This window comes from Tachysurus fulvidraco, chromosome 13 (genome assembly GCF_022655615.1).
Source record: "Tachysurus fulvidraco isolate hzauxx_2018 chromosome 13, HZAU_PFXX_2.0, whole genome shotgun sequence".
NCBI lineage: Eukaryota > Metazoa > Chordata > Actinopteri > Siluriformes > Bagridae > Tachysurus > Tachysurus fulvidraco.
The window spans coordinates 25,234,573-25,254,261 of record NC_062530.1 but is presented as its reverse complement, the minus strand read 5'-3'; the positions used below and the strand labels follow the sequence as shown (position 1 = coordinate 25,254,261).

At 39.7% G+C, this 19,689-nt stretch overlaps 2 protein-coding genes across 2 annotated transcripts; both read right to left on the bottom strand.

The window, feature by feature from the left end:
• Positions 1–7,199: 7,199 nt before the first annotated feature.
• On the bottom strand, positions 7,200–14,597 carry LOC113652635 (extracellular calcium-sensing receptor-like). Its single transcript, XM_027161838.2, has 12 exons — positions 14,536–14,597; positions 14,040–14,331; positions 13,090–13,906; positions 12,790–13,013; positions 12,571–12,694; positions 11,497–12,395; positions 10,207–10,376; positions 9,768–10,059; positions 8,799–9,614; positions 8,500–8,727; positions 8,203–8,326; positions 7,200–8,107 (listed from the first exon to the last, which is right to left on the bottom strand). Exons 1-12 carry the CDS (start codon positions 14,580–14,582, stop codon positions 7,200–7,202), a joined length of 4,941 nt encoding a protein of 1,646 aa, XP_027017639.2. The 5' UTR covers positions 14,583–14,597.
• Positions 14,598–16,561: 1,964 nt separating this feature from the next.
• LOC113652339 (extracellular calcium-sensing receptor-like) lies at positions 16,562–19,689 on the bottom strand. Its single transcript, XM_027161311.2, has 6 exons — positions 19,586–19,689; positions 19,090–19,381; positions 18,146–18,958; positions 17,841–18,068; positions 17,602–17,725; positions 16,562–17,469 (listed from the first exon to the last, which is right to left on the bottom strand). The coding sequence occupies exons 1-6, from the start codon at positions 19,630–19,632 to the stop codon at positions 16,562–16,564; spliced, it is 2,412 nt and encodes an 803-aa protein (XP_027017112.1). The 5' UTR covers positions 19,633–19,689.

Genomic DNA, 19,689 nt, shown 5'->3' with positions numbered 1-19,689 from the left:
CCGCCTCCAGCACCACCCTGGTCTCCAGTCCTGCTCTGGTCCCTGGCTCAACCTCCGGCACCACCCATGTCTCCGGTCCTGCTCTGGTCCCTGGCTCAACCTCCGGCACCACCCTGGTCTCCGGTCCTGCTCTGGTCTCTGACTCTGCCTGCGGCACCACCCTGGTCTCCGGTCCTGCTCTGGTCCCTGGCTCAACCTCCGGCTCCGCCCTGGCCTCCTGCTCTGCCGGCGCCGCCCTGGCCTCCTGCTTGGCTGGCGCCGCCACTACACAAACCCGAAAACGCCCTCCCACCCTGGTTGCGCCTTCGCTCCACCCTCCTGGACTGGTTTTTGTGGACTTGGGAGCGTCTGGAAGCCGCTCGTAGGGGGGTGTTCTGTAACGTGTCTGTCTGTGTTTTCCCTTGTTTCTGTCTGCCGTCTCTCCCTGATGTTAATTGTTTGCTCCGCCCACTCATTTCTTACCATGGACACTAATTGCATTCCATCTCTTCCCCAGGTGTTTTGTCTTTGTCTCTGATTGTCTCTGCTTTGTGATTGGTCCCTGTTTACTATTTATACACTGTTTGTTCATTTCCCTGTTGTGAGTCGTTGTTGGTGTTTGGCGTTTTCTCTTCTCTTGTCTGTTCCTGTTCCCTGTCCTGTTCTGTGTTCAGACCTGTTTTGCCTGCCTGTTTCTCGTTTTTTGTTCATTAAATTGGAATACTGCATTTGGATCCACACTTGCCTTTATCTCACCATGTCACATCGTGACACTTGTAAGCAACAGGCAAAGGTCAGGGACGGCAAACACAATAACGTAGTGGAGTCAAAAATCGTAGTCAGAAATACAGGCAGAAGGTCATGGCAGGAGGCAAACAATCAATAAATCAAAAGACAAAAACAGAGTAGCAAAACCGGAACTAGAGACAAACAGGTAAACGCTCAGAATGATCGCAATGGCTGATCGAGACTTTGCACTGGGGTAAAGTTCAAGTTCAGCTTATATAGCATGGGAAATAGGAAACCTCTAAATGGCTAATACTCAGGAGACGGTTCTCTGTGTTGGTGCTCGGGAGACGAGGCAGGTGCTTCAATCGTGACACTTACAGCTATGTGACTGAGTGCCTATAAATAGGCGTGCTGGTGGCCGCAGGTTTGCCTGAAAGGCACATGCGATGTTACACATAATTGCTTAACCATCTGAACAGGTGCTCATACTATCGTCTGGGAATTGTTCAGAAGACAGTTACATGTACTGAAATACATAGATCTGTAATAATTTGTAAAAATACAGAAATCTGTAATTCATTACATTTTCTGCTAGTTAATTATAGGCTATAGCTGAAGCTGTGGTCAGAGTGGTCAAAACTAAAATCTTCTAATTTTGGAGAAATTACTGTCCTCTGAAGGGCACTCAGCAGCTTGACTCTTTCTTTAAAAATATGGATATGCTCGTTTATTTACTTTGGGCTGCATGCAACCGCCTCACTGCAATCTCCCGTTTTCCCTGCTCTCCACACTGAGGTGTTAAGAACTTGATAAAATCCATACTTGGCTTGTTTTCATTCCCCTGCTGCCTAAAATTATTCAATCGTATTGTAGCTTCACAATCACAGGCACAGGAGCATTGCTGAAGGTGGAAGACACACTCGCTATCTTTTTTCATCTACTTCATTGTGGAAACCCACCCTGCCCCCAAACCATGCAGAGTCAAGTCAGCTTTGCTTGGGATGGCAAATAGACCTGGACAAACCAGAGGGATTAAATCCAGACACAGTGGTGGTATCCCGCTGTGCTACCAAGGAGTCTGCATGAACCATTGGCCATTCAATGGCAGCCATGGTCTTCACTGAGAGGCACATGTGCCTCAATTTGATGGGAACCAAAGACAAAGCCTTCCTAGGGAAAGCCTTAATTTTGTTTGATGATGCCAATAGTATAGTTGTTGACAGGTACAAGGAGGCTAAATGCCAGCTGGTAGTATTTAAGGAACTGATCCCTTGCTGCACCTGGGGATTTCTACCAGTCATTCCTGCCCAGATCCAAGCTCCCATAGGCCCATAAGCAGATGGCCATTGTGGCTGACTTTGACACTCCTCAGAAGGAGGCAGCTCACACCCCTTCTCTTGACGCTTGTGAACTCAAATCCCCAAGGGACAGGCCCACTTAGGGTGTGTCCAAGTAAATTCAAATTCAAATTTATTTGTATAGTGCCTTTAATGAAAGGGGAACCTATCCTCATTTGTGTGACACTGGAGAGTGTGAATATAAATATACAGTCCGACAAATGTTGTACTGATGAGGAGGTTGTTGTCCTTGAGGACCACATGTAGTTGGCATCTCCTTTTAGTATATCCAGCTGGAGCTGGCAAATCTCTAGATGTCTCAGGATCCTCACATGGTTGGCCTCATCTTAGTGAAGGTCTAAAATGTTCATGACACGAATGACAATTGGATCTGGTACAATTTCTGGATGCCTCGGGATGGGTAGAAAGAAAGATGCAGTGGAGAGGAATTAGCATAGATGCTGTTCATACAATAATACAAGCAAGCACTAGTTGTTAATGTGCATGTACTAGAGCACAAGATTATGGGAAGTATTGTGTATGGCTGACTAAAGAGATTTTTAGAGGTTTTTAATCTACCTTCAAACTGGGAATGTCTGTCTGATTCTCGAACACTATCAGAAAAGCTATTCCAAAAAATGCCCTACCACCTTTAGTAGATTTTGATATTCTGGGAACTAACAGAAGTCCTGCATTTTGTGATCTCAGAGAGCTTAAACGATTGTAACATGTTGAAAGACTAGTTAGTAGTTATATGCGTTTAGTCATTACATCTGGATTATTTTGTTTAAAGGTATAGTAATCTGAGACAGATCAGGCAGGTTATCTGTCTTTATTGGTCAGAACAACAGTTCTACCAAGTCAATAACGTGGTGACGCACAGTTAGCCTGTTCTACAGGTAGTTCGTACAGTATGAGGTAATTATCTGTGATGTCATCACTTTGAGGTATGATATCTATATCAGTGACATCTATTCTGCTGACAAATTAAATCTAGTGTAAATTTAAGATGATGTGTTGGTCTAGTGATGTTTTGTTTTAGCACAAATGAGTGAATACTAAAGCATTGTATGTATTGTCAATGTGAATGAGAGGTCAGGCTGGTCTTCTCTGTACACATTCACCATGTTCCACAGCTTGGACATGGCATTGACCGCATTATCCCCGGTCCGTTGTGGGTGATTGGGTCCGGTTTGCTGTCAGCAATTGTTCTTGACACATCTCCTTGCCCGGAAGCATTCTTCTTCAGTTTGATTACATTGGTACTCAGATTTCCACAGCATAAAACTATGATGCAGCTTTGAGTTGCATAGAAAGTAAATGTCTCAGGTCAAGCTCTCTTGCCACACTTCAGGCATGCCAGACATCTTCCTTCAGACACTTCCTTCAGAAATAATCAGGGAATGTTATGTAGATGATTATCTATGGTCTTGTTAATGCATGCTGCAATGCCCCTGATCCCAGGTCAGCAAATAGAATTGTTGTGTGTTCAAATATGCCCATGGGGTTTGCAGATTATAGTCATGGAGTTTGGAGGTTAAGTTTGCTGAAAAAGAATGAGAAATTGGTGAGCCATTTTTCTCATCCTCTCCACTTACTCTAATGTCTTTGCTTCCACCTCATGAGCTCATTTTGCGATTTCTCCCATCCTGAATGAAGAACTATTATTGTGCGTTGTCACTAAGCTCAATCCATGCTTGTTTGGCTGTTCTCCAGCCAAGCACCTGGCTTTAATTCTTCTACTTCAGCTTCAGGAGCTCACTTAGTTTATTTCTCCTAAATCAAATGTGAAAATTATTATTATTTTCTGTCTCAGACTCTGAGGAGTTTGATGTGTTCAATGAAGAGCAACATGTGCTGCATCAAAGTTTTGCAGTTGTACCAATCTCATCTGTGATCAGAAGGAATCTTAACAACCAAGGCTGTCTCCATTGCTGTCTACCCTGCCAACTTATCTGATATGGGGTTCAGCTATGACCAACCATGCTCCTTATGTGTCATGTCTTACTGGGTTAGCCCCTTCCAGCTTACTGCTTCAGGGCACTAGACAAGGCAAGCATAGCAAAATGCTAATACCTCTCTCAGACTACCTGGTAGCATGGAAGCTTCATATAGTGCTCAGCTTTATGGCAGAGGCAGCCAACGTTATTCCTTTGGGTGTGCATCACATGAGGCCTCAGGGGTGTTGGCTTTCTTCCTCACAGACATCCTCTCGAGTTCATAAGGGTTATGCACTGTGTGGAAAGACCCAAGGTTTATGGTCTTCGGTTCCACTCTAGGGGCATGTCACCATCACATGACTCTTTTGACAGACGCCTCGCTTTCAGCCTGTAGTCCTTTCCCCCTATTCAGGTTGGTGCAGCAGATTCTGCTCTGGGCAGAGACCAGGTTTCTTTCAATGAGAGAAATATTCATCCTAGGGCATGTAAACTGGGAGGCAGACTTGCTGTTGCCTCCCTATAGGTGCTGAGCCTAGGGAGTGGCATGTCCACCCCCAGGTGGTGGAGTGAGTTTGGGCCCTGTTACAAGCGTGACCAAGGCCCCATCTGTATGCATTTCCCTTGGTAGCTCTAACAATCAAGTCAACCTTCTCCTAGTCGCTCCTTGTTGGCCCTCTCGAGTTTGGCTTATGGACCTAGTCTCCCTCCAAGACAGCACTCTATGCGGGGTTCCTGTCAGGAGGCTCAGGTGGCAATCCTACCCCGAGATGCGGAAGCATTGGGTCTGGTTCCTGAAAGGGACCAGTTACTGGAGACAGGTCTCTCATCTGAGGTGATTGTTACGACCCAGTCTAGGGTTGGGCTGCACAGAATTATAGCTCAGGATTCAATGATTTGATACATTTATAAATGGGCAAAAACAAATACACAAAATAGAATTTCTAGATAAATGTATTGGTGTATTTTCATAACAGTATACACAACCAACAGTACAAGGGCGACTCTTCAGGGTGGGCCCAGGCCAAAATAATAAAAAAGGTCTGAAAGATAATTATTCTTACCTGAAAGCAAAGAAAAGAAAAATATATAACTAACTCCCTACTGAAACACACAGGGGAAAAAGGAACCCACTCCCAAAGAAAAAAGGCAGCCACACCCCTACTGCCAGTGAAACAGTAAACAATATTACAGTGATATATATACAAAATGTAGCCACAGCAACAATTACAAGGGTAAACCAAGCTCAGAATCAGAAACAGGCAGAAGTCAAAACCAGAACAAGAACTATCACAACACCACAGTAATCAATCTCTCGCAACACTACAATGAACCACCACTGATAACACACCCTCCTTCTTCTTCTGCTCCCTCTTTATATAGCAGATTAGTGATTATGTCATCGATATGGGGGCAGGATCAGGGCAGGCTAGGGCAGGCTTGAAACTCTGGCCTGGAATCAACCTGCACACAGACATGTACAGAACACAATACAATACAATACACCATTTCATGGGTTGTAACTGGCAGCCACTGTAAGGCTTCAGAGTTCACCAAAAAGAAGGGAAGACATGCAGTTCCTACCAAGATATAAATCATCAACTTCAGGGGAGTATTCAGCAGGAGGAATCATCCCACTTACGGAGAGAGTAATCACTTATGTCACAGCTGGGGCAGGTTTGGACTCTGCTGAAGAAGGCCGAGCATGATACTGTTTCAACAGGTTAATGTGACACACACGGGTACTACGTCTACGACCAAGTGTACTGAGAATATAGTTAGTGGGACCTTTGTGTCACTTCAGAAGGTCCAGCAAAAGGGGTCTGGAGAGAGGATCTAGGTACCGGTAATAGCTTAATCCAGCTTCTGTGAGGTCGGGCCCTGATACAAACGTGACCAAGGCCCCATCTGTACGCATTTCCCGTGGTAGCTCTAACAGTCAAGTCAACCTTCTCCTAGTTGCTCCTTTTTGGCCCTCTCAAATTTGGTTTATGGACCTATTCTCCCTCCAAGACAGCACTCCATGCAGGGTTCCTGTCAGGAGGCACATGGGGCAATCCTACCCCGAGATGCAGAAGCACTGGGTCTGGTCCCTGTGGGGGACAAATTACTAGAGGCAGGCCCCTTATCTGAGGTGATGGATGCTAGTTGGATGCTAGATTCTGTTGGATGCTAGGGCTCCCACCACTAGGAAGCTGTATGCACTGAAGTGGAGGCTTTTAAATCTCAGGTGCAATAAACGCTGTCAATATCAAGTTCACTGCCTGTTCTTTACAGTGCTGGAGTTCCTACAGTCTTGCTCAGGGCCTGTCCCTGTCTACTTTAAAGGTGTACTAGGCCACCATCGCTGCTAACTATGAACCTGTCCTTGGGGCCTCCTTGGGAAGGCACCCTCTGGACTCATGCTTTCTGTGTGGTTCCAGGTGACTGAGGACTTCCTGCAGACTATGCTTTCCTTCCTGGGACCTCTCTGTGGTCTTGGAGGGACTGCTGGAAGCCCCCTATGAGCCCATGGAGTCAGCCTCTGATTAGTTTCTGACCCTGAAGGTGGCTATGCTCTTAGCTTTGGCCTTCCTCAAAGAGTGGGAGATTTCAGGCCCTGTTGATTGCCCCCGCCTGCCCTGAATTTTTCCTTGCATGTCCAAGGCTTTCCAGCACCCAAGGACAGGATATGTGCCCAAGGTGCCCAGGGTGGCAGGTTGTCCAGTAATCCTACAAGCCTACTGTCCTTTGCCCAATGCCCCAGGTCCTGCAGGGCTATTATGGCCTTCCCAAGACATTTAATTGGCATGTCTGTACACAGAGCTTCAGACACTATACAGTAATGTTACACAATAAGGATAGAAGAGTTACTTTTATTATGATAGGTCTTTGACAGTGCAGGTACAAATGTCTATTGTGTGATGTAAGATATATTCTCTTGCACAAATTATGGAAACATAATTTAAAGAAAATTAAATTTTTGAGTGAGAACTGGATCAAAATATGGAAATCACAGTTAGTTATGCCACCATACTTGTTGTGCTAACCACTAACCATGTACAAATGGTACTGCAAAGTCAGATAAATACCAGTTTATTTACCACAATAAATTAAGTTCTGTAAATCTTTATGCAAAACAATTTTGAAAGCTTTAATTTACATTAGTACATGTTCTTTACATATGTTACTTAATTTAAACATATCTTAGTATTGGTGAAGATCTGGAAAGCTAAATTCATTTCACAGGTGCTTTACCCATCATTTGCTTCTTTGTATTCTTTTCTGGTTTCAGTATGATTATATAACACTTTGGAACAAATATGCAGAATAGTAAACCAAAGCTTGATGCTAAAATAGCAAATATCTCTACAGCTACAGTGAATTTTCCAGGAGAGCTGACATAAGCAGGAATAAATGTGATCCAAACTGCACAGAATATGAGCATGCTGAATGTGATGAATTTGGCTTCATTGAAATTGTCAGGCAACTTCCGGGCCAGAAAAGCCAAGATAAAACACAAAAGAGCCAAAAGTCCTATATAACCCAGCACAGCCCAGAAACCTATAACTGAGCCTACGTTACATTCTAATATAATCTTTTCCTTGTAGTATTTCATATTTTTATAGGGAAAAGGAGGAGATATTGTTAACCAAAGTATACAAATAATGACCTGTACAAGAGTGAAGGCAAGTACACTGAGTCTCTGCTGTAGAGGCCCAAACCATTTCATGACATTACTGCCTGGAAGTGTAGCCCTGAAGGCCATTAACACCACTACAGTTTTCCCCAGAACACAGGAGATACAGAGGACAAAGGTGATCCCGAATGCTGTGTGGCACAGCATACAGGACCACTCAGAGGGCCTTCCGATGAAAGTAAGTGAACAGAGAAAACACAGAGTCAGAGAAAAGAGCAGTAGGAAGCTCAGCTCAGAATTATTTGCTCTAACAATTGGTGTGTCCTTGTGTTTAAAGAAAGTTACTGCAATGCAGATAGTGAACAAAGCTCCTAACAAAGAAAATGATACGAGAATAATTCCCATTATTTCCTCATATGACAGGAATTCCACAAGCTTTAAGACACAGTTATCTCTCTTTTCATTTGACCACAGTTCAGGTGGGCACTTGATGCAAGATATAGAATCTAAAGGAAGAGAAGATAAATATTATTTTGATGTGAATTATGGATCTGTTTTTTCTGTTCTTGTGTGCATTATTTAAAAATATTATTCATTATACCTGTTATATTGCTGATTTCTCCCTCTGCACATGGTATACAGTCAAAACAGCAGATTGGCTTTCCTTTCTGTACAGCCTTCCTGGTACCTGGGGGGCAACTAGGACTACACACAGAGACTGGCACCTGCAAGTTACATTTTGTATGTAATTGTAAAGCATTTTATTAACTTCATTTTATTTTATTATTTTATTATTTTTTTAAATTGCATTTCAGTAAAAATAATGTGCTGTATTTATGAATATACAATAAAAAATTCTATATGAACATATTTCGATGGCATAGATAATTTTATTTACCTCTGCTTTGTTGTGGGCCCAGACTATGCTGTTGTTGTTAATTGACAGCTGAAGGTGTGTTTGCAGAGAGGCATCATAGAAGCCCACTTTAACAAATACTGTTTTACCATCTTTACCTTGCTGCCAGTTCAGCACTTCATAACGTGCTGCTGGGTCTCCATTCTCATCAAAGAATACATCCTCTCCTGTTGTAGTCATGAAACGGATTTTCTTCAACTCATTCACTATCTAAAGGAAGTGCATACTCTTAATTTGTACTCTCAAGCATACAAATTATTAGTTTATTTTGTTGCACTTACCTTCCAGGGTTGCTGGTAATCTTCTAATATTGTACATGCAATAGCACCTTCTTGTCCATTTTCCTTCTCTGAACAGCCATAACTGTTATGTAGGGCATAAGCCACAGCATACACAGCCTTATAAACATTATTTGCAATTCGTAAGTCTGTAACATCTGTACTACTGTTTTTAACTTGAGCAAGGATTTCATTGCTGTTGCACAGTTGTTTCATCTCAGTGTTTTCTTGTGTTACAAATTTACATTGAAATATGGTCTCCCAAACCTCTTTGTAAATAGGTTCATCAGAAGATGGATTAAGCTTAGTCAAAAATGACCCCAGGCCATTGATTTTAACATTTGGGATAGAAAAACCCACCGACCCCTTCAGAATATGTTGCCATTCAGCATTGGCAGTGTTTAAATCAGTGATCCAGGACTCACTTCCAATCCACTGAAACCCAGTCATGTTCTGCAAGACCATTTCCCTCAGAAGAAAAGCAAAGTCAGAGTATGCAACAAAAGCTACAATCACTTTGGAGGTTGAAGACTTAATAATATCAACAATGCTGAGAATTTTGTCTCTGGAATCTGTCTTAAAAAATGCTTTGGAATACTCAATACAGATTCCCTCTTCTTTGGCAGCACTGATAAATGCACTTATGCCATTTTTCCCATAGTCATTATCACTGCACAAGGCCCCCACCCAGGTCCATCCAAAATGTTTGACGAGCTTTGCCAAAGCTTTGCTCTGATAGTAATCACTGGGAACGGTTCTGAAGAATGATGGGTGTTTTTTTTTGTCACTTAGACATGCACATGATGCAATGTGACTAACCTGTAATAAATGTATTTGGTTTAAATATAAAAACTGTAGATAATACCACTTGGTATGTTTTCATTTAATGAAAAAAAAAAATTGCCTACATAACATGCAATGCATGTGCAATTTCAGTTTAAATCATTTTTATAATTTGAAATTAAGATTTACCACAGGAATTTGCAAAGGTCCCACTGTAGTAGAGATGGCAATAGTTGGGGTAGATGCAGAATGTCCTATAATTGCTTGAACAGTGTCAGGTTTGGAGCAGTGCACTGAAGTTGTATTTTCTCCATGACCATTGATTAAAGACAAGGCAGCTCTTGTGGCCAATTCAGATGTTCCACATGTATCATAGATTTTATAACCCAAATTGATGCCAGGAAGAATATCACTTCTATTGTTGATTTCTTCGATTGTAAAGACCATTGTTTGTGCACTTTGAAATTCTTTGAGGGTCAAACTGTAAACAACAATAATCATATTCGGCATATAATTCAACAATATATGTTTTTTAAAATTCACAATGAGGATCATTTTGAAATAGATTTTTGATATAACCTCATTTATACTGACAATATCCCAATGCTCTATCCTTATTCTCCCTCACCTTGAACGAATGCATTCTCCTTTCTTGGGCCCTGAAGTAAATGTTCGTGCTGGCTGCTCCCATTTGCTGTGAAAGTTGAAGATTCCACCAATCAGTATATCCCCATCTTTACTGAGTTGAGGAGAATTGGGCAATCCTTGGATGCTGCAGGGAGGATCAGCTGCTCTCACCTGAGTGAATAGAAGCCATGTGTGCAAGAAACTCATTCTCATCCCTCCCAATGCACCTAGACCTCTAAGCTTTTATATAATCTTTTTAACTCCCACAATACCTAGACGTCAAGGTGTGGTGTTTACTTACAGTATGCATATGTACTACTTCATTAATTTGCATTTTCCATAATACCTGTTAAAATACCAGATACTCTTTTTGTTTCTGTACTAAGAATGCTATTGAGTATAATGTTAGATTAGTAGATGTATAGAGTAGGGCATGCACCAAATTATACAGTACATGTGTATAAATAAAAATCTACAATGGATTGGCCAAATTCTCTAGCTTTCTCATTTAGTCCATATTGGGTCTTATCTTGATAATAACCTTTTTTAATGAACGTTTTATGGTATCCTGTAAGTAACCCTGTCATGCTAAATGTCTCTATCATTCCTATGGTAGGTGCACTGATCTTAACATGCATAGATTGCACATGACTTAAAGGAAAAAATCACATTGTGTGTTAACCTTCTGCCTGTAACAAACAGAAGCAACCCAGAAGTAATATTTTATGATTTTGTTCAAGTTTTTTGCAGGTTTCTGCTGAAATTACATACTAAACAAAAAAAGAGCCATCAAACCACTGAGTTTGCCACAAATAGATACCTTGCATTCTGCCAGTTTTCCATACCTTAATATTAAACCGCAAGGGTAGAAAAACAGTCGCTTACTCTGCATGGATAGAGAAAGTTTTATTGATGATAGGCCTTTAACAATTTACTTACAAATATGTATCAAGTGTGTGACTTAAGATCTATTCTTTTTCACAGATTATGGAATTATAATTTATATACAGTACAATTATATTTTAGGAAAAACTGTCTCAAAATATATCGGAAAACATGGGCTGGCTAAGTGACCATTCTTTTTGCACTCTTTACTAAGCATATTGGAATGGTACTGCAAAGTCAGACAAAGTATACCAGTTTATTTACGAAAATTATTGAAATACTGTACATCTTTATGCTATTGCATTTTAAAAACTTTAATTAATATTAGAACATGTTCTTTACATAGGTTCATAATTTAAAAACATCTTATTTTTGGTAAAGATTTGCAGAGCTAAATTCAATTCACGGGTGCTTTACTCATCATATGCTTCTTTGTATTCTTATCTGGTTTCATAATGATTATATAACACTTTGGAACAAATATACAAAATAGTAAACCAAAGCTTGATGCTAAAATAGCAAATATCTCTACAGCTACAGTGAATTTTCCAGGAGAGCTGACATAAGCAGGAATAAAAGTGATCCAAACTGCACAGAATATAAGTATGCTGAATGTGATGAATTTGGCTTCATTGAAATTGTCAGGCAACTTCCGGGCCAGAAAAGCCAAGATAAAACATAAAAGGGCCAAAAATCCTATATAACCCAGCACAGCCCAGAAACCTATAACTGAGCCTACATGACATTCTAATATAATCTTTTCCTTGTAGTAGTTCATATTTTTGTAGGGAAAAGGAGGAGATAATGTTAACCAAAGTACACAAATAATAACCTGTACAAGAGTGAAGGCAAGTACACTGAGTCTCTGCTGTAGAGGCCCAAACCATTTCATGACATTACTGCCTGGAAGTGTAGCCCTGAAGGCCATTAACACCACTACAGTTTTCCCCAGAACACAGGAGATACAGAGGACAAAGGTGATTCCAAACGCAGTGTGACGCAGCATACAGGACCACTCAGAGGGCTGACCAATAAAAGTAAGTGAACATAGGAAACACAGACAGAGTGAGAAGAGCAACAAGAAGCTCAGTTCAGAATTATTTGCTCTAACAATTGGTGTGTCCTTGTGTTTGAAGAAAATTACAGCAATGTAGATAGTTAAAGTTACTCCTAACAAAGAAAATGATGCAAGAATGATTCCCATTAATTCCTCAAATGACAGGAATTCCACCAACTTCAAGACACAGGTATCTTTCTTGTAATTAGACCACAGTTCAGGAGGGCACTTGATGCAAGATATAGAATCTAAGTAAGAGAAAACAAATATCACTTAAACCATTTAGGTAATTGCATTTCTAGTTTTTTGTAAGTAATACAATTGAAAGGGGGAAAAATATATAATTTGAGGTTATTTGCAGTTCAATAGTACTTTTAAAAAACTAAAAAATATTGAAATATTTCTGGGTCTTATTAATTATACCTGTTATATTACTGATTTCTCCCTCTGCACATGGTATACAGTCAAAACAGCAGATGGGCCTTCCTTTCTGTACAGCCTTCCTGGTGCCCAGGGAACAACTGAGACTACATACAGAGATTGGCACCTGAAACCAAATTTTAAACTGTGTATAGTTTTGATAACAACTCCATAAATTACTCATTATACATATTATCCTAATGTATAGATATAATTGTTAACCTCTGGTTTGTCGTGGGCCCAGGCTATACTGATTTTGTTAAATGACAACTGCCGATGTTCTTGCAAAGACCCATCGTAGAAGCCCACTTTCACAGATACTGCTTTACCATCTTTGTCTTGTTGCCAGTTCAGCAGTTCATACCTTGCTGCAGGGTCTCCATTTTCATCAAAGTATACTTCCTCTCCAGTTGCACTAGTAAATCTGAGTTTCTTCAACTCATTCACTACCTAAATAAAGCATTCCAAACACTTCAGCAACAAATAAAAGAATATGATTTTCACAAGGATATATTGTTACACTCACCTGCCATGTTTTATTATCTGTCATGTTTGCACATGTAATAAAACCTTCTTTTCCACTCTTTAACTTTGAACAGCCATATGTGTTATGTAAAGCATAGGCCACAGCATAAACGGCATTGTAAACATTATTTGAACCTCGTAACTCTGAAACATCTGTATAAAGGTTTTGAACTTGACTGAGACTTTCATTGCCTTTGCAGATTTGTTTTATTTCACCATTCACTTGTTGCGGAAGCTTGCAATCAAATATTGTTCCCCATAGCTCTTTAAAAATATCTGCATCAGTAGCGGGATTAAGCTTAGTCAGAAATTCCCCTAAGCCGTCAATTTCAGCTTTTGGTATAGCAAATCCCATTGATCCTTTCAGAATACGTTGCCATTCAGCATTGGGTGTGTTCATATCAGAGATCCAGGACTCACTTCCAATCCACTGAAACCCAGTCATGTTCTGTAAGGCCATTTCCTTTAGAAGAAAACCAAAGTCACTGTATGCAACAAAAGCTACAATGACTTTGGAGGTTGAGGCCTTCATAATCTCAACTAGTTTCAAAATCTTTTCTCTGGGATCTGTTCGAAAGAAGGCTTTGGAATACTCAACACAGACTCCCATTTCTTTGGCTGCAATAATGAACTTATTTAAGCCATTGTTTCCATAGTCGTTATTACTGCATACAGCCCCTACCCATGTCCATCCAAAATGCTTGACCAGCTTAGCTAAAGCTCTGCTCTGGTAATAATCACTGGGAACAGTTCTGAAGAACGATGGATATTTCATTTTGTCACTTAAGCATGCACATGTTGCAAAGTGACTGACCTGCAATACAAAGAATTAATAACCTGTAATTTACTTAACTTTAATTATCATGAATGTTTTTGATTTACAATAAATTAGTAGAATTTTTTTATCGTAATTTATTCATTAGTACAAGACACAAAAAAGGTCTTACCACAGGTATGTGCAAAGGTCCCACAGTTGCAGACATGGCAATAGATGGGCTGGAGGATGTTTCACCTATGATTGCTTGAACTGTATCAGGTTTGGAGCAAGACACTACAGATAATTTTTTCACATTTCCATTAACTAAAGACAAGGAGGCTCTTGTAGTTATTTCTACTGATCCACAGGAATCATAGATTCTGTAACCCAATTTGACTCCAGGAAGTATATCAGTTCTGTTGTTGATTTCCTCAATAGCAAATACCATTGTTTGTGCATTTTGAAATTCACGGAGGCTCAAACTACAGGAACAAGAAAAATAAAGCTAATAAATCTTTTCATTGAACCCATATGCACTAATACAGAAACAGGTTTATAAATACTGTAATGTAAATAATTTTAAATGTTTATAATCTCCTTTAAATAAATCACTCTTAAATGTTTGTCATGGTTTCATTTACCAAATTCAACCAAATTCAGATTCCACTTACTGTATGTGGTCTTACCTTCTGCATTTTGGTTGTTGGGGCCCAGATGTAAAGGCTTGTGTCATCTGGTCCCATTTGACATGGAAGGAAAAGATACCACCAATCAGTACATCTCCATCTTTGCTGAGTTCAGGAGGATTGGGCAGGCCTAGTAAGCTGCAGGGAGGATCCGCTGTTCTCACCTGAGTGAAAAAAATCCATGTGTACAGGAGCCGCATCATCATCCCTCCATAAATACTATGATGGATGTTTAGTCATTTAAATAACAATTTGATTCCCAAATTAACCAGACCCTTGGGTGTAGGTTTACAAATTGTATTACCTCATTATTGCCATCTTCTGTTCTTCTAATATGCATAATCTCTTGGTGAGGTCATATCCTCGCATGGTTTTTCATACCATTGCTACAGTATGCCGATGACACTAAATTCATCCTCCCTGCCTTCCCTCAGACTTGCATATTTCTGCTCACATCTCAGCATATGTGGCAGAGATCTCCTCATGGACGGCAACACATTGGCTAAGATTTAATTCCAGCGAAATTGAAAAGCTGTTCACCCCAAGTGATTTATCTCTTTGTCCGGATCATGTGCTCTCCCTGGACCCCATTCTAATCTTACCTTCAGTCACTTCACACAACCTTGGGTTACCATGTACAATCAACTGTCCTTGCCCTCTCATGTCAATTAACATTCTCTATTCAATTTCTTCTGCACATCTCATAAGGATTTATCCATTTCTATCCACTCAGGCTAATCAGGTGCTTGTTTAGCCCCTTGCAATTTTAAGACTCAGCTACTACAAATTGATCCTGGCTGGTCTTCCTCTGATTACATATTGAACTCTGCAACTGATCTAGAATGCAGATGCCAGACACATTTTTTAATTTTTTAAGTTCTCCCACACCATCCACTTTCTACACTCCTCAATTGGTTTCCTGTAGCTGCCATAATCAGATTTAAAACACTGATGCTTGCCTACAAACAGAAACACAAATCGGTACTTACTTACCTGATTAAAGCACACTGCCTTCAATCCTCTATCTCTGCTTGACTGATCACAACTTCTCCCATAGTATAAGGAAGGAATACATTATGACTCTTGTGTGTTCTGCCAGCTAAGTGGTGGAATAAGGTTCCTCTTATCAACACTGGCCATCTTCACATGGTGTCTAAAGATCTACCTTTTGCAGAAGTACATAAATTCATTCATTCATTCATACATTCATTCATTCATTCATTCATTTTCTACCGTTTATCCGAACGACCTCGGGTCACGGGGAACCTGTGCCTCAAGCGTCATCGGGTATCAAGGCAGGATACACCCTGCACGGAGTGCCAACCCATTGCAGGGCACACACTCTTATTCACTCACGCAATCACACTACGGACAATTTTCCAGAGATGCCAATCAACCTACCATGCATGTCTTTGGACCGGGGGAGGAAACCGGAGTACCCGGAGGAAACCCCCGAGGCAGGGGGAGAACATGCAAACTCCACACGCACAAGGCGGAGGTGGGAATCGAACCCCCAACCCTGGAGGTGTGAGGCAAATGTGCTAACCACTAAGCCACCGTGCCCCCCAGTACTTAAATTAATGTGATAATTAAGAATGTGTTGGCTGTGGGCTTTTCTTTCTATATTAAATCTATAACAGAGTTTCTAAACCAGTCATATTCTTAGAGAGTGGAAGAGTAAAACAGTACCAGGATGTACAGTAATTATTGATAGAACAGTTCTGTATGTTGCTCTGAATAAAGGTATCTGACAAATGCCATGAATGTAAATGCAAATTAAACTGTTTCAAAATATATGTGAAAACACACCTCTATGTAATCATACTTAAAACATTAACCATTAATGATACGCAAATTTTACTGCAAAGTCAGACAAAAGACAATAGTTTATTACTGCAGAGAAAAAAGTAGATCTTTATACAAATCTATTTAAATTCTTTCATTTACTGTAAATTAAAACATTCACTTTAATTAAGGTAAATATTTTATACAAATCATTTTAATTGTGGCTATTTAGACAATTCAATCATTTCACAGATGCCTTACCCATCATTTGCTTTTTTGTATTCTTATCTGGCTTCAGCATGATTACATAACACTTTGGAACAAATATACAGAAGAGTAAACCAAAGCTTGATGCTAAAATAGCAAATATCTCTACAGCTACAGTGAATTTTCCAGGAGAGCTGACATAAGCAGGAATAAATGTGATCCAAACTGCACAGAATATCAGTATGCTGAATGTGATGAATTTGGCTTCATTGAAATTGTCAGGCAACTTCCGGGCCAGAAAAGCCAAAATAAAACACAAAAGAGCCAAAAGTCCTATATAACCCAGAACAGCCCAGAAACCTATAACTGAGCCTACATGACATTCTAATATAATCTTTTCCTTGTAGTAGCTCATATTTTTGTATGGAAAAGGAGGAGATATTATTAACCAAAGTACACAAATAATGACCTGTATGAGAGTGAAGGCAAGTACACTGAGTCTCTGCTGTAGAGGCCCAAACCATTTCATGACATTACTGCCTGGAAGTGTAGCCCTGAAGGCCATTAACACCACTACAGTTTTTCCCAGAACACAGGAGATACAGAGGACAAATGTAGTCCCAAACGCTGTGTGGCGCAGCATACAGGACCACTCAGAGGGCTGACCAATGAAAGTAAGTGAACAGAGAAAACACAGAGTCAGCGATAAGAGCAGCAGGAAGCTCAGCTCAGAATTATTTGCTCTAACAATTGGTGTGTCCTTGTGTTTAAAGAAAATTACAGCAATACAGATGGTGAGCAAAACTCCTAACAAAGAAATTGATACAAGAATGATTCCCATTATCTCCTCAAAAGACAGGAATTCCACCAACTTTAACACACACGTATCTCTCTTGTCATTAGACCACAGCTCAGGTGGGCATGTGATACAAGTTATAGAGTCTAAAGAAAGATAAAATTAACAGCAATTTAGCTATTTGCAACTGCAACTATTTGTGATTATTAGCTTAATAAAACCTTTAAATATTTTTGAATATTGTATGCATTCTTGAATCTAAATACTATTCATTATACCTGTTATATTACTGATTTCTCCGTCTGCACATGGTATACAGTCAAAGCAGCAGATTGGCCTTCCTTTCTGTACTGCCTTCCTTGTACCCAAGGGACAACTTGGACTACACACTGAGACTGGCACCTGAAAACAATTTTTATTGTATATATTTATTAATTTATAATATATTTATAATTTAAAATATATAATGACTTGTTTATTCTACACATTATGTGTGTATAAAAATATTGTTATTTACCTGTGATTTATTATGGGCCCAGGATATACTGATGTTGTTAAATGACAGTTGCAGGTCTGTATTCAGAGAGGCATCATAGAAACCTACTTTAACAAACTCTATTTTACTGTCTTTGCGTTGTTGCCAATTAACCAGTTCATACCTCGCTGCTGGATCTCCATTCTCATCAAAGTAAACAACCTCTCCAGTTGTAGTGGTGAAATAGAGTTTCTTCAACTCATTGAGTACCTAAATAAAGCATTTCAAAAATACTTCCATCAAAAATATATTACATATTGTTCATGAGGCTATATTGTTATACTTACCTGCCATGGTTTGTTATCTGTTATATTTGCACATGCAGTAGGACCTTCTTTTCCACTTTGCCACTTTGAACAGCTGTATATGTTATGCAGGGCATAAGCCACAGCATACACTGCTTTATATACATTATTTGCAATTCGTAGCTCTGAAACATCTGTGTAATGGTTTTGAACTTGACTGAGACTTTCATTACCCTTGCAAATTTCTTTTGTCTCAACAGTTTCTTGTGTGGGAAGCTTACAATCAAATATTGTCTCCCATAGCTCTTTGAAAATCGCTGCATCAGAAGCTGGATTAAGGTTAGTTAGAAAGTCCCGTAGGCCTTTGATTTGAGCTTTTGGGATAGCAAAACCCATGGACCCTATCAGAAGATCCTGCCATTGCACAATGCTTGGGTTAAAAGAAGAGATCCAGGACTCACTTCCAATCCACTGAAACCCAGTCATATTCTGTAAGGCCATTTCCTTTAGAAGAAGACCAAAGTCAGTGTATGCAACAAAAGCTACAATGACTTTGGAGGTTGAGGCCTTCATAATCTCAACTAGTTTCAAAATCTTTTCTCTGGGATCTGTTCGAAAGAAGGCTTTGGAATACTCAACACAGATTCCCTCTTCTTTGGCTGCAATTATAAATTCATTTAAGCCATTGTTTCCATAGTCGTTATTACTGCACACAGCTCCTACCCATGTCCAACCAAAATGCCGTACCAGCTTAGCTAAAGCTCTGCTCTGGTAATAATCACTGGGAACAGTTCTGAAGAAAGATGGATATTTCATTTTGTTGCTTAGGCATGCACATGTTGCAAGGTGACTGACCTAAAATAGAGATTTCATTAATGTGTAATTTACTTAATATTAAATTATTAAGTATGTTCTCAATTTACCATAAAAAAGATATTTTTATGGAAAAGAAAATACTTTATTTACATAGAAATAAGAAGTCCTACCACAGGTATGTGCAAAGGTCCTACAGTAGCAGACAATGCAATAGAAGGACTCGAGGATGGTTCACCTATGATTGCTAGAACTGTATCAGGTTTGGAGCAAGACTTTAAAGATATATTTTTTCCATTTTCATTGACTAAAGACAAGGAGGCTCTTGTAGTTATTTCTACTGATGCACAGGAATCATAGATTCGATATCCCAATTTTAAACCAGGTAGAATATCAGTTCTGTTGTTGATTTCCTCGATTGCAAATACCATTGTTTGTACATTTTGCAATTCATAAAGGTTTAAACTTCAGGAACAAGAAAAATAAAACTAATAAATCTTTTCAGTGAACTCATATGCACTAATACAGAAACACGTTTATAAATACTGTAATGTAAATAATTTTAAATGTTTATAATCTCCTTTAACTAAATCACTCTTAAATGTTTGTTATGGTTTCATTTACCAAATTCAACCAAATTCAGATTCCACTTACTGTATGTGGTCTTACCTTCTGCATTTTGGTTGTTGGGGCCCAGATGTAAAGGCTTGTGTCATCTGGTCCCATTTGACATGGAAGGAAAAGATACCACCAATCAGTACATCTCCATCTTT